The 16,242-nt window shown below is 41.9% G+C and overlaps 1 protein-coding gene across 3 annotated transcripts in view; it reads left to right on the top strand.

The window, feature by feature from the left end:
• Nucleotides 1-16,242, top strand: part of LOC133652460 (NADPH oxidase activator 1-like) — a 143,120-nt gene that overhangs the window by 95,686 nt on the left and 31,192 nt on the right. For all 3 annotated transcript variants that reach the window (XM_062051229.1, XM_062051230.1, XM_062051231.1), the window contains exon 13: nt 4,654-4,817. In XM_062051229.1, coding sequence (XP_061907213.1) covers nt 4,654-4,817 — 164 coding nt within the window. The remainder of the gene's footprint in view (nt 1-4,653; nt 4,818-16,242) is intronic.

The following is a 16,242-nucleotide window of genomic DNA, read 5'->3' as shown; positions in this document are numbered from 1 at the left end:
TGAGGTGGTTCGGGCATCTGCTCAGGATGCCACCCGAACGCCTCCCTTGGGAGGTGTTTCGGGCACGTCCGACTGGTAGGAGGCCACGGGGAAGACCCAGGACACGTTGGGAAGACTATCTCTCCCGGCTGGCCTGGGAACGCCTTGGGATCCCCTGGGAGGAGCTGGACGAAGTGGCTGGGGAGAAGGAAGTCTGGGCTTCCCTGCTTAGGCTGCTGCCCCCGCGACCCGACCTCGGATAAGCGGAAGAAGATGGATGGATGGATTGATATATATTATATAATATATATATATATATATATATATGTATATATATATATATATATATATATATATATATATATATATATATATATATATATATATATATATATATATATATATATATATATATATATATATATATATATATATATATATATGTATATATATATATATATATATATATATATATATATATATATTTAGTTTGTCTATCTGTGTTGAGCCTGCGATGAGGGGGCGACTTGTCCAGGGTGTATCCCGCCTTCCACCTGAATGCAGCTGGGATAGGCTCCACCCACCCTGCGACCCACCAAGGGACAAGTGGTAGAAAATGGAGGGATTAGATACTGCTCTCGCTTCAAAGAGGCAGGAAACCACAAAAAAATACTAGCAGATACTTAAAATTAAATAAATCAATAAAAACACTCATACGATAGAATGAATAGAATAAATTTGCACTCGACAATACTACCCTGCAAAAAATCTACATTGAGTAAAATATTAATTGGGATCCATATTATAATATAAGTTTTACAGTACATTTAGGGGCAGCACGGCGTAGTGGGTAGAGCAACCGTGCCAGAAACCTCAGGGTTGCAGGTTCGCTCCCCGCCTCTTACCATCCAAAAAAAAAAAATCGCTGCCGTTGTGTCCTTGGGCGGGACACTTCACCCTTGCCCCCGGTGCCACTCACACCGGTGAATTGAATGATGAATTATAGGTGGTGGTCGGAGGGGCCGTTGGCGCAAATTGCAGCCACGCTTACATCAGTCTACCCCAGGGCAGCTGTGGCTATGAAAGTAGCTTACCACCACCAGGTGTGAATGAATGATGGGTTCTACATGTAAAGCGACTTTGGGTACTTAGAAAAGCGCTATATAAATCCCAGGTATTATTATTATTTATCTGTGGGTGAGCCAAAATATATTTTATATTGACCAATTCGCACACTGACTTCTTTGGAACCGCCCAGGATCTTGTTGTTTGTTTTGTGACTCACAAGTCCAGTCCGACCAGCCATGTTTACTCCAATATTCTGTAACTTCCAACGATAATGTCATTAATTTAGTCAATAAATAATATACAAAGTAACTGTGAAACCTTTTGTTTCTGTTGATTTGTTTAGCAAGTTTTTCAATGATACAAACCTTTTTAAAATGAGGTTTGTATTAAGAAAGTTATGATATTTTTAACAAAAAGTTCACACCTAAAATGTTGAGCCCCATTGACTTTGTATTAAAGAAGTTGACCAGAAATTAGGTTATAAAACTGCATAACATTCTTAAAATCATCACAGGAAAATAATACTCACATCTTTGGAATCATCTTCACAAGACCTGTGTGATAATAAGGGTCCATGTAAATCAATCTTTTTTTAAATTTTTTTTTACAATTTTACCCACATGCCTGCATGTTATTACAGACCACAGCAAACTTTAAACAGCTTGACAAATTATTTTAAGTACAGTAAAACCATAAAACAGAAAACAACTTGCAGTATCATTTAACTTCGACACCTCCTTCTATACCTTTGGTCATCTGAGCCAGTAATTTCCAGAGACGTTGAACCCTTATGAGAACCTCTCCATTTTATACACTGTGTAACAGAGGTGTGGACTCGAGTCACATGACTTGGACTCGAGTCAGACTCGAGTCATGAATTTGATGACTTTAGACTCGACTTGACAAAATGTAAAGAGACTTGCAACTCGACTTAGACTTTAACATCAATGACTTGTGACTTCACTTGGACTTGAGCCTTTTGACTTGACATGACTTGCTACTTTCCCCAAAACCTAAAGCTTAAACAGTTATTTGGGAGCGCTCCGTAGCTTTCATTTTGTACGTGTCTTTCTATCAGCGTGTGTGCTGCGTGTCAGCGTGTGTGCTCTCAGTACAACAGCCAATCAAATTAGATCTACATTGTTTTCATCACACAGCATTCAGCCAATCAAATTGCAGGACAACCAATGAACAAGAGTTGTCAAACAACGCGCCAGTGAGAGAGATTTATACCAAAGTTGGTTTTGTTCGGGTATAAAAACTACGACTTGGTCAATAAAAAAGGAATTGCCGTATGCAAATCACGCAGTTCGAATATTACAGACGGAGACGCAACAAGTTCCAACTTCGTTCGACATTTGAAGTTGCACAAAGAAGGGTAAGTTTTGAATGTAAGATAACGTTTATTGGCTAAGTAACGTGACTTTTATTTGCTGTGTAGTTAAATCAGTGAGGCTGTAAACTCACTGCTAACGTCATAACCATAGACATCTTATAAGGGTACGCAGCATCGAGCGCTACTGCTTACTGGCCGCCATCTTGGAGTGGTGATCCGCTCCACTCAGTGCAATTCATTTGGCAGGAGCAATGAACTGTCAGCGCATTTAATTCATTTTACCTCACTGAATACCACTCATTTTCACACGCTTTTTTGTCATACGTGTAGCTATGATAACGGACACATGTTTTATTATTCATAGTTTGCTTAACAGTAATATAATATTCTTATATGCTATAAGTGACCAGACGTCCGAGATCAAAACCGGGAATATAAGCCCAGAGAAGGGGGAAAAAAAAGGTCAGCTATTTTTTAAGTTGAAGAAACAATATAATTACGTTATATATACATGCGTATATCCTACATAAACAATGTATGAATACATTAGATATCTATATATCTTATAGACCGTATCTCTGTTGCTGCAGCAGCAGAGAGTTTATTATGTCTTGACACTTTGTATTGATACGTTGTATTACATTCTTCCCTTAAATGATCATGTTTACAGTGATTGTTATATATGTTTTTTTTATGTATGTCGCTTTGGATAAAAGCGTCTGCCAAATACTTAAACATATATAAACACCTGAAAGTCTTTATATCAGCTAAAACCACCAATCTGTTTCACTGGATTCAGAATAAAACCAAATGCTGTCTTACCCAACAATGTTAGTATTTGAATATTGTTACTTGAAGACTTATTCCTGGTTACAATTATACTGTTAAGAAAGTATTGTCTTATATTTTGCCTAAAATGAGAATGCATCATAATCAGTGGCGGCTGGTGAATTTTGTTTTAGGTGGGTCTGAAAGTTTGTAAAGCAAACCCCTGTAGGGTCGTCATCCTCCCCCAGAAGATTTATTTGTGATTTTCACATACAAATATTGAAGATCTTTGCTCCTTCTCAACTATGTGGTAATGTTATTTTCATAAAATACAACCAATAGTACATTAATGTTAAATCTTACTTGTGAAAAGTAATCCCCCGATTCCTATTTTCAACAGTCCGCTCATTTGAGCAGGAAAATGCTGAACACCAGCCCGGCATCTTTGTTTTCTACCTGTCAACTGTCAGTTTAGGCTGCTCGCCGGCTCCTCATCACCACTTCAAGATGCAATATGCTCGCGTCACAGCAACCAATAATGCGTCTACTTATAAGATGTCTATGGTTATAACATCATTTCAAACACAGCAATCTGTTGCGTTCACTGCAGTTTGCTACCTTATTCATACTTTTTATCAAGTGATTTTTTTAAGCAGGGTTGCATGAGGTACCTATACATAACGTTACGTTAGTCAATGTATCACACACAGTAACATAACGTTAGACGGCGGTCAGCAGCACCGTGTATTTTAGCCACCTACAAAAAGACAAACATAGTCAAATAAAGGTCAGTTAACATTTATACTATATTAAGAATATGTGTACATATTGCATAGGGCCCTGACATCTAAAAAGTAAAACTCTGTTCATTGTTATGTTCATGTATTTGTTATGTTTTTCATATGTACGCACACATAAACACACATACAGTATGAGATGAGATCAATGAGATAAGGTAAGAACAGAATAGAAACTGCTGTGGAACTAGTTAAAATGCAATATGCCATGGAAATACAATGTTAACACTTTTGTACAAATAAGTACAGTTGCACTTGTTTTTGCAAATGTGTTTATTCTGTAAAGGAATGAGTTAAATGTTTAAAATTGTTTAAACTATTAAAATGACTGGTTAATAGTGCTATTATGAATTGCAATGTCAGTACTATTTTTTTTCCTGCTATTTCAAATGCACTTGTTTTAATAAATAAATACAGCGGTTTAAAAGCATACACAATATGTGTAAAAATATTAGTCTGTGGTTAAAAGGACTTGAAAGGACTCGAAACTCAAAATGCAGGACTTGTGACTTGACTTGAGACTTTCCAGTCTTGACTTTGGACTTGACTCGGGACTTGCCTGTCTTGACTCGGGACTTGACTCGAGACTTGAGGGCAAAGACTTGAGACTTACTTGTGACTTGCAAAGCAATGACTTGGTCCCACCTCTGCTGTGTAATATGCATTATAAAAAAAAGAAAAATTGTTTATTCTCCTTGTCACTAGATTGTCAACGTGGTCCAGGAATCCGAAGCAGACTCTGTCGTGATGGTGAAAGTTAATTACATATACACTGTGGCACTGTCAGTGGCAACGAATACAACATACCATGAACTGAAGGAAGATATTGCGCATAAATTGGATCAGCCATCATCTTCTCTACGTCTCAGGTAACTGTTTTTTCAACTTTGATTTATGAATAATAATTTATTTGAACTAAAATATGCAATTTTGGAGAAACTGCGTGTGAATGCTGTACTTGCGCAAGCCGTGGAATTGTGCGAGTTGCCGATAAATGCAAATCGAACTGAACTGCTATCATTAGCATGCCAACAGTTAGGATGCGACAAGTACAAATTATGACTCTGAGGTGTACAACAGAAAAATCGCCTAAAAAATGTTGCATGCTAATGTTAGCATGTTAACTTTAGCATGCTAACAGTTAGCATATGTCATGTACAAAATTATATGACTTTCAAAACAACTCTTTGATATTTTTTTCAAACATGTAGCCAAGGGTCATCTTCTTACAAACGACCTATGCTACCTTTACATACTGTATATATGGCGGCAAAATTGACAAAAAGAATTAGCATATTTCAAGTTTCAAATTATATGACTATATGGCTAACTGTTACAAAATGAGCTAACTTTGTTAGCTTGCTAATCTGAGCATGTTAGCATGCTAACAGTTAGCTTGTGTCACATACCAAGTTACATGACTGTAAGGTAACTATAGCAGGCTAAAGATAGCATGCTAGCAGTTGACTAACATAGGCAAGGAGCATTTTGACTTTGGAACTATTAAAATGCATTGAGAAATGTAGGATATATAGAAGTTTGTATATTACCCATTCATTTCAATAGGAATTTCCTGGAATTGTTTTTGGGAATATGAGCTATAGCACAGTTGCCCTGACTGAACTGACGGTTGGCGTTGGAATTGTTTGAATTGGTCGAGAAATGTGTATATAGTAATAATTTTTAATTCTTGAATGTCATTAAAAACGTTCAATTCGATGTCCAAAGGCATTAAAAACAATCATACAACAGTAGGCCTGTGCCCATCAATAAGTCAATTAATCAAAGTACAAATGCAAATTAACTCAATAACTTTGTTGTCATTGATTAATTGCCATGTCTGTGTGGTTCTTTTCTTCATCTCTGGCTTTCAAACTGGATACAAGAAGTCTCACTGTGCTTCGTTCTCAGCACTTGAGAATGTTTATTCGACAGTAGAATACATAAACAGAGTGAAGCCTCTTGTCAGTCATTCACAATCTTTGTTTTTGGTAAGTGCAGGAACATACTTGCAATTTCACTGATTCTAGTGATTCGTACTGTCAAAAGAACTGCAGAAGAGATTCGGTACACGTACTGAACTGGCCACCGTGTGGCATTGTCAGTCACTGATTCTAGTGATTCGTACTGTCAAAAGAACTGCAGAAGAGATTCGGTACACGTACTGAACTGGCCACAGTGTGGCGTTGTCAGTCACTGATTCTAGTGATTCGTACTGTAAAAAGAACTGCAGAAGAGATTCGGTACACGTACTGAACTGGCCACCGTGTGGCGTTGTCAGTCACTGATTCTAGTGATTCGTACTGTCAAAAGAACTGCAGAAGAGATTCGGTACACGTACTGAACTGGCCACCGTGTGGCGTTGTCAGTCACTGATTCTAGTGATTCGTACAGTCAAAAGAACTGCCGATCCCATGAAAACAAGCCACATGAAAACGAAATGAGAGTAGACTAGTAGAGGAGACAGAAAGAAGGGGCGGGGGTAAAGTGTAAGCAGGCTGTTTTGAGAAGATTTTAAATTAAAAATAATAACTAATGTATGTAAACATACATAGGCTATTATTTACACAGTTATTGTAACAAAAATAAATTTCTCCTTGGGGATAAATTCTGATTCATATTATTATTATTATTATTATTATTATTATTATCCCTTCTACTGCAACTGTTGTTGTTGTTAGATTAACGCGAGTCCCTACGCAGTGCGCGAATGTCTGCACTGTACTGTCCGTGTTATTTAGGTTGTGGGAAGTTTTTATGAGGTTTTTCTTTGTCATCATTAGTGAACGCTGACACTAAGCTGGATTTTTTGGGAGATTTGCACGTCAAGGTCTGCTGCAGAATTTTTTTTAAGAAGGGGGCATTCAATCGTTTAAGTTGAGCCCCTACCAAAGATTGATTCCCGCTTTGGGAGCGCTTGCTTGTTTAAGCTGCATTGCTGGTGCTTTCTTTCCTCAACCTCAACAGTAAGACAAACAGTTATATTCATGGTTATTGTAAGGATATGTGTTTGAAATTATCTAAGCCTTTGCCGTGTCCAAAAAAATTTAAGACTTTGCCATTTCTATTGTATTAATGAGATTGTAAAGGACCGTTGTAGATCCGACGTTGATGTGCTAAAACCTCTTTCTTATTTAAAAGCTTAATACAATAATATAATTTTGTTCATGCACATAATAAATATTAATTAATTGTTTGGATGTGTGTATTAATAAATGTATTCTTGGTTGCCAAAAAGGGATTAAAAGTAATATTTTGACATTGACACAAATTAATTGCATGCATACATTAGTAGAATAACCTTAGGTTGATATTGGCACAGAGGAAATGTGTCAATATCACAATATTATTTTGAATCACTAAGATGATGTTTGGGGTTGATTTCATCTTTTTAAGGGGTGTTTGAACACGTCTTTCTTTATCAAATGTAACTCTGTTGAATGAATACATCCAAACACTTGAATAATATTTGTTATGTGAAAGAACAAAAATCAGTATAGTATGTAGTTTCTAAACAAGAAATAACATTCCTTTACAATCTCATTAATACCATAGAAATGGCCAACTATGTAATTTATCGGGCATGATAAAGGCTTAACTCATTTCAAACACTTATCCTTACGATAACCACAACTAAAGTGTATGTTATGCAATCAGTTATGGACAGATAAAGCCCAAAAGCCATATGTGCTCCCGTGCTGCGGCAGCAGGAATTCATTTTTGGCACAGAATCAGTTTTTGGCGCAATAGCAGCAAGAATTAGACATGACTTTCAGATATGTGTCGATGTCACGATCAATGACTCGTCTGCAGAAGGCTTCATAGTAGTAAAAATTAAATGTGTCCTCTTCACTTTCTCCCAGGTGTACAAATATTTCAATATGGAACATGCAAACATTTTGGTTTTGGCGGTGACTTCCTTATCTCACAAAGAAAAGCATCTGATTAAAAACGTGTGATTGGATGTATTCCTGAACTTCTCCCACCCATCGACAAAACAATATTAAAAATGATTGGATTTCGTTTCTGTCAACATTTTTGTCTTGTATTTATACTTTAACTAACTTGTCAGTTAATTATGTTATTGTTCAAGTCAAAGGGCCTTTGTTTTAATTACTTATCATCTTATTCTTACCTGCTCAGATGTAAAAAAAACAAAATGAAAAAACAAACAAACCAAATATAATAAACAGCTTCCAGCCCAGATCGGGCACTGCTTAGTCGGTGAGCCCGCCCAGGCCCGCCCGTGACGCCGGAACTGTCTTGCCGGAGGGTACCTAGGGGGAGGAGCAAGACGCCTTGCGTGCGCAAGCTACGTGACGCGAGACTAAATTTCAAACTCTAGCTAACACACACAGAATGCACGGACATTGTCTTGTCAGTCCCGACTCACAAAGTGAGAATCCTGCTAGTCAACAAGCATTAGTAGGAAAAATATTTTTACAAAGCCTAATGTTCATGAGTGGGATTATTTCATCCTTAAAGAATGAACAACATAATAATTAAACTATTGACCTACCAATTACAATAGTTAAAAAAATACTACAGTAATGAAAGGGTAACTTGTATTACACACACACGGGTCAAACTCGTTTCGCAAAATAATTAGCGCATGCCTAGAATTACCGCCGGGTAAGTCACGTACCTACTACGTTTTTAGCGTTACCCTGCAGTTTGCTGTATTTTCTCTCTGGCCTCACGGATGTTGTTTACATTGATTGATAATGTTTGTTGTTACAATCGTAGTTAAGAATTAAAGTAGCATGTTGTATTTTCAATTTGTTTTTCATGCGTTTTTACATATAGAAAAATGCGTACGTAATTGTTGAATGACCCCTTGTAAAAATAAAGAGTGTCACGTTATAATTGCCTTTTCAGACCCAAACAAAAAGAACTCCCGGGATGATTCATTTTGCTTAAATTTTTTTTGCGACATTAAGTGATGTCATGATGGTATCCTTACATCACACTCAAATTTATAAGCACATGCCTAAATTTACCGCATGCCTTTGGTAAGCGCCGGAGTGAGAAGAGGTTTTAAATTAATTACTGCATGCCTAAATTTAAATTAATTACCGCCCGGGCGCTAATTCGAGGAAATACGGTATATATTTATCCATCCACTCATATCACACACTAGGGCCAATTTAGTGTTGCCAATCAGCCTATCCCCAGGTGCATGTCTTTTGAGATGTGAGGATGCCGGAGTACCCGTAGGGAACCCAAGCAGTCACAGGGAGAACATCCAAACTCCACACAAAAGACCCCGAGCCTTGAACCCAGGACCTTCTTATTGTGAGGCACACTCACTAACCCCTGTGGCACCGTGCTGCCATAAATTTATATACATATATATATATATATATATATATATATATATATATATATATATATATATATATATATATATATATATATATATATATATATATATATATATATATATATATATATATATATATATATATATATATATATATATATACATACATACACATATATATATATATATATATATGTATTTTTAGGGCTGTCAAACAATTAAAATATTTAATCTCGATTAATCACATTTTGTTCATAGTTCACTCAAAATGTATCGCAGATACGTATAATTTTTAATCATTAACAAGTGTACCCTAGACAAATAATTTTCAGAGGGAGAGAGGCTATCCCAGCTCTAATCTGTGATAATTTTACCTGAATAAATGCTTCTGATAATCTGTACATTACATGTTGTACAAGTTAATGGTCTTCATAATGCTGCATGACAATGTTTTACCTTCTCTATTAATTAAAAAAATAATATTGTGACTGCTAAACATTCTGTAATTGAGGACTCGACCAGAACATATTATAAAATAATTTACACAATATTTCAGCTAGCCAGAACCCCACACCACCCGCCCTCATATTCCTAAACTGATGTACTAACAATTCTTTAGGTGCACATATCACATAATAACATTACTAAACATGCCTGACAAAGCATGATCGTAATGTAAGACAATTTTATTTTTTTTAATGTCAGGGTTTCTCCTAAATTGTCAAAATACTTGCATGATTTGCAATGATGCATGTATTGTATAAAAAGGAAAAAAATTTGAATATGCATTTAAAACAAAGCTGGTATTATTAAATATAGTATTAACATATAAATTGTTTCTTACATAATATCGTGTTGTATTTTCAAATTGTTGCTAAAGCTGCCCGTGTCATCTTAAATTGTGAAGATTGCTGATATATCTCTGTGGAAGTCTATGTGTGGGTTCTCTGTGGTTGGCCGAAATGGATGGGACCTCCAGTCCAGGATTCAACAAAGTCTTTTATTTGGTCTTTCTTTTTTTGGCTTTTCAGCGTTGTCTCGCTTCTGCTCTCCTCTCGTCTGTCTGCTCTCTCTTCTCATGGCCTCGGACGCTGCTAATAAAGGAGACAGGTGATTAGATAACCCGCTTCAGCTGGGAAATCCACTCACCTGTCAGCTGCTTCGTAGCCAGCCCCTGCACACGCCCTTCCCGCAGGAGACGCGCCGACCACGCCCCCTCCACATGCCTCCACCGCCAGACTCAGGCCGGGAAGCCGTCCTGCCACGCCCACTCCCCCCGCGGCTCCGTAGTAGAACATTGGGAGAGGAAGTCGGCCACGGCCATCTGCGCCCCCGGTCTGTGGACCACTCGGAAGTTGTAGGGTTGTAAAGCGAGATACCAACGGGTGATCCGCGCGTTGGCATCCTTCATACGGTGGAGCCACTGCAGGGGTTTGTGGTCCGAGCAGAGACTGAAGGAGCGCCCCAGCAGGTAGTACCGGAGGGCCCCGACCGCCCACCGGATGGCGAGGCACTCCCTCTCCACCATGCTGTACCTCACCTACCGGTTCGAGAACTTCCGGCTGATGATGTATGACGCCCCCCACCTGCTGGGACAGCACCGCTCCCAGCCCCCTGCCCGACGCGTCCGCCTGCAGACAGAAGGGGATAGAGAAATTAGGCATGTGCAGTACCGGCTCCTCGCAGAGGGCTGTTTTTACCTTCTCAAACACCCGCTGGCACTGCTCCGTCCACCGGACCAGATCTGGAGCACTCTTTCAGGTGAGGTCAGTCAGTGGGCTGGTCAGGTCCGCAAACCGGGGAATAAACCTACGGTAGTAGCCCGCCAGTCCCAAAAACTGCCTCACCTCTTTTTTCATCTTGGGAGGTGGACAGGCCGCGATCGCCGCTGTTTTGTCTACTTGCGGGCGCACCTGCCCTCCTCCGAAGTGGTACCCCAAATGCTGTACTTCCCTCCGCGCACTTCGCCGGGTTGGCGGTGAGCCCCGCCTGCCCCGCCCCCACCAGCTGCATGTGTTCTTCCCAGCCGCTACTCTGGATGATGACGTCATCCACATACGCGGCCGCGTATGCAGCGTGAGGGCGCAGCGCCCGGTTCATGAGGCGCTGAAACGTAGCGGGTGCACCGAACAAGCCGAACGGAAGCTTCACAAATTGGTATAATCCTTCCGGAGTGGAAAATGCCGTTTTTTCCTTGGACTCTGGCGACAAGGGAATCTGCCAGTAGCCCTTGGTCAAATCCAGTATCGTAAAAAAACGAGCAGTGCCCAGCCGATCCAGGAGCTCGTCGACCTGGGGAATTGGGTAGGCGTCAAAACGTGACACCTCATTCACCTTGCTGCAATCCACACAGAACCGCACAGACCCATCCTTCTTCCCTACCAGAACGATGGGGCTGCACCACGCACTGTGGGATTCTTCTATTACCCCCAACTCCAGCATGGATTTTAATCCCTCCCGAACCACTTCCCTCCCGTAACACCCGGGCTGGTCTCAATGTGATGTTGGATGAGGTTCGTGCAACCGGGCCGAGGGGAGAACACATCAGAAAAGCGGTGCTGCAGCTTGGCAACATCCGCTTGCTGGGCTAACGTGAGCTGATTATCACAGAGGAGAGGGGAGGGCGAAGCAGAGCGCGGGATCTCTGGCCCAAACTCCTCCTCCTCCTCGACCACCGTCACCATGGAAACAGGCTCTGCCTCCTTCCATGCTTTCAGGAGGTTTAGATGGTAAATTTGAGTGTCTCCGCCCTGGTCCAAGCGCCGGACGTCATAATCCACATCACTCACTTGCCGTGTGACCACAAAGGGTCCTTGCCACCTGGCGAGTAATATCGAGCTGGACGTTGGAAGTAACACAAGCACTTTTTCTCCTGGTGAAAATTTCCTTACCTGTGTCCCCTTGTTATACAAGCGCTGCTGACATTCCTGGGCCCGGAGCAAATTCTCACGTGACAAGTGCCCCACCATGTAGAGTTTTGCTCGCAGGTCCATGACGTATTGAATTTCATTTTTTCTGGAGCTTGGACCCTCCTCCCAGCTTTCTTTAATTATGTCCAAAACCCTGCGTGGCTTTCTGCCGCATTATTAGTAATTCAAAAGGAGAAAACCCTGTGGAGGCCTGGGGTACTTCCCGCATTGCAAACAGTAGGGACTCTAACCATTTATCCCATATTGGTTTGTCCTTGTGCGTAAACTTACGGATCATGGTTTTCAGCGTCTTATTCAGCCGCTCCGTCAGTTTGCGGGTGGTATACGCTGGTTCGGATTGCCTTAATTCCCAATAATCCGTATAGTTCCTTTATCGTGCGTGACATAAAGGACGTGCTCTGGTCAGTCAGTATCTCTTTCGGGATTCTAACTCGGGAGATGACCTGAAACATTGCTTGCGCTACACTCTTTGCAGAGATGGAGCGCAGCGGCACTACTTCGGGATAACGAGTTGCGTAATCCACCAGGACTAGCGCAAACTGATATCCATACCAATTCTTTCGAAGGGGACCTCCATGAGTGGTAATGGGCGCAAGGGCGCCTTGGGGGTGGCCGCCGGATTGACCAGCTGGCAATCCGGGCAGACGAGCGTCGCTGGTGTGCTGCCTGCCCGGATGCCCGGCCAATAGAATCGGACCATTACCTAATTGAGTGTTTTATCATACCCCATGTGGCCAGCCATGGGGTTGAAGTGCGCCGCCTGGAAAATAATTTCCTGACGGCGTTTCGCCACCAACAACTGGGTGATTTCTTATCCCGTCTGAGTGTCACGGCTTTGATTGAGACTTTTATTAGTAGTTTGCACAGTGAAGTACATATTCCGTACAATTGACCACTAAATGGTAACACCCGCTCACTCGGTATAATCTATCCCTAATGATTGAAAAATTAGGAAATACCCGCGCTGTTGCCGGGTGCACCAGCTGACCGTCGATGGAAGCCACCTGGTCCCAGGCCGCGCGCAGAGTGTCATCCCGGGACTGCTCGACCGGGAAATCCTCCGTAGGGTGCCAGTGGGGCCCCCGCCGGTTCCCCCTCGGGGCGCTCGGCCGTCCTCGGGGTCCCCTCCTCTCGCCGCGCCTCCCATTGCATCGCCAGATGGTCCTCGGCCAGAGTCACCGCCGCTGTCAGGTCGTGAGGGTGGTGGTACCTGACCCAAGCCGATGTCCGCGCTGGGATGGCCACCCGGAACTGCTCCAGCAGGACTAGCTCCACCACCGGGTTGTCGCTCTCCCTTGGCTGCAGTCATCGGGTCGCCATGTTTCGGAGCTGATGTCCAAGTGCAAATGGGTGGTGGTGGTGGCGCTCCCACCCTCCCGCCAGCGCCTGCTGAATTTGGCTCTGCTGTGCCACTTGCTGGCGGACCGCCTCCAGCTGATGTTGGCTCGCCGCTGCCACGTCCGCCAGCACTTGTCCCAGGGCTGTCAGGGGATTCGGTGCCGTCATTTTCCAACCACATATGAGTTGGGCGCCAGTTGTGGAAGTCTATGTGTGGGTTCTCTGTGGTTGGCCGAAATGGAGGGGACCTCCACCAGGGTTCAACAAAGTATTTTATTTGGTCTTTCTTTTTTTGGCTTTTCAGCGCTGTCTCGCTCCTGCTCTACTGTTGTCTGTCTGCTCTCTCTTTTCATGGCCTCGGATGCTGCTAATAAAGGAGACAGGTGATTAGATAACCCGCTTCAGCTGGGAAATCCACTCACCTGTCAGCTGCTTCATAGCCGGCCCCTGCACACGGCCTTCCCGCAGGAGACGCGCCGACCACGCCCCCCCCACAATCTCAAATATATTAAAGTACGTGCACAGCGCAGTCAAGCTGCCTTCCGCTCCAGACAACCCCATGCGTATAGCTTACGTTATCACAATATCGGTTTTGGGAGCCCTGTTCCGGTGATTAAAGTACGGATTTTTCCGGCCAAATTTTCGGTGCATCATCAGTCAAATAGTGCGCAAATAGTAAACTACATATAGCCATTCAAACTGTAACTACCTGCTGGTGTTAAAGGCCTACTGAAACCCACTACTACCGACCACGCAGTCTGATAGTTTATATATCAATGATGAAATCTTAACATTGCAACACATGCCAATACGGCCGGGTTAACTTATAAAGTGCAATTTTAAATTTCCCGGGAAATATCCGACTGAAACGTCTCGGTATGATGACGTATGCGCGTGACGTAGTCAGTTAAACGGAAGTATTGGTACCCCGTAGAATCCTATACAAAAAGCTCTGTTTTCATTTCATAATTCCACAGTATTCTGGACATCTGTGTTGGTGAATCTTTTGCAATTTGTTTAATGAACAATGAAGGCTGCAAAGAAGAAAGTTGTAGGTGGGATCGGTGTATTAGCAGCGGACTACAGCAACACAACTGGAGGACTTTGTTGGAGAGCAGACGCGCTAGCCGGTGACCTCACCTTGACTTCCTACGTCTCCGGGCCGCCAACCGCATCTGTGATCGGGTGAAGTCCTTCGTCGCACCGTCGATCGCTGGACCGCAGGTGAGCACGGGTGTTGATGAGCAGATGAAGGCTGGCTGGCGTAGGTGGAGAGCTAATGTTTTTAGCATAGCTCTGTGAGGTCCGGTTGCTAAGTTAGCTTCATTGGCGTCGTTAGCACAGCATTGTTAACCTTCACCAGCCTGGAAAGCATTAACCGTGTATTTACATGTCCACGGTTTAATAGTATTGTTTATTTTCTATCTATCCTTCCAGTCAGGGGTTTATTTCTTTTGTTTCTATATGTAGTTAAAGCACGATGCTATCACGTTAGCTCGTAGCTAAAGTGTTTCACCGATGTATTGTCGTGGAGATAAAAGTCACTGTGAATGTCCATTTTGCGTTCTCGACTCTCATTTTCAAGAGGATATAGTATCCGAGGTGGTTTAAAATACAAATCCGTGATCCACAATAGAGAAAGGAGAGAGTGCGGAATCCAATGAGCCAGCTTGTACCTAAGTTACGGTCAGAGCGAAAAAATATATGTCTTGAACTGCACTCTAACGTTTCTCATCCACGAATCTTTCATCCTCGCTCAAATTAATGGGGAAATCGTCGCTTTCTCGGTCCGAATCGCTCTCACTTCTGGCCGCCATCACTGTAAACAATAGGGAACTTTGCGGAAATGTTCAGCTGACTACGTCACGCTCCTTCCGGTAGGGGCAAGGCTTTTTTTTGTCAGATACCAAAAGTTGCGATCTTTATCGTCGTTGTTTTATACTAAATCCTTTCAGCAAAAATATGGCAATATCGCGAAATGATCAAGTATGACACATAGAATAGATCTGCTATCCCCGTTTAAATAAAAAAATGTCATTTCAGTAGGCCTTTAATGTGTATGTTATCGTGGTCATTTTCCCATGCTCTGTGAACACACCGTCTTGGTGGAGAGTGAACAAGTGTTGTGTGTCTAGGAATGAAGCACGGAGGCAGACGTGTGTGCACGGAGGAAATACTTGTTGGAATTGGGCCCGTTGTTATCATAAAATTGGCAATAAAAGCTAAAAAGAAAGTCAGACTTTGTTTTCTCCTGGACGCTGCAATACATTATACTTCTTTATTTTGTTAGGTGTGGCGGCTAATATGAAGCCATACATTAAATAGAAGCCCTAAATGTATTATAGCGTAGAGCTTTTATTTTGAAGCCGGAAAAGTGTGTGATTGTTTAGAGAAAGTGTCTTGACATGTTTTGATGTTGGATTAACTGTTCGCAATTAAAAAAAAGTCTCCTTTCGACATCCTGCCGACCGTCGTTCATTTTTGTTGAGCTTTGTCATATTACTTACTAAATCACTCACAGTAACAATCTGAATGTTATGTTATCACTGCACCGTAATCGTAATCTGAACATGGAAGTAAAACATCACCTCTCTTTTGACGCGCGCAGCAAGTGTTTGCTGCAGGGATGTCACCTCTTCTCACTACGAAAAATAGTCCTTTCTTGTTGGGAGAACAACTTGCCATGGCTTTGAACCTGGTATT

This window comes from Entelurus aequoreus, linkage group LG06 (genome assembly GCF_033978785.1).
Source record: "Entelurus aequoreus isolate RoL-2023_Sb linkage group LG06, RoL_Eaeq_v1.1, whole genome shotgun sequence".
NCBI classification, from domain to species: Eukaryota; Metazoa; Chordata; class Actinopteri; order Syngnathiformes; family Syngnathidae; genus Entelurus; species Entelurus aequoreus.
Note: the sequence above shows the minus strand (reverse complement) of the source record. Positions and strands in the feature narration are given on the sequence as shown.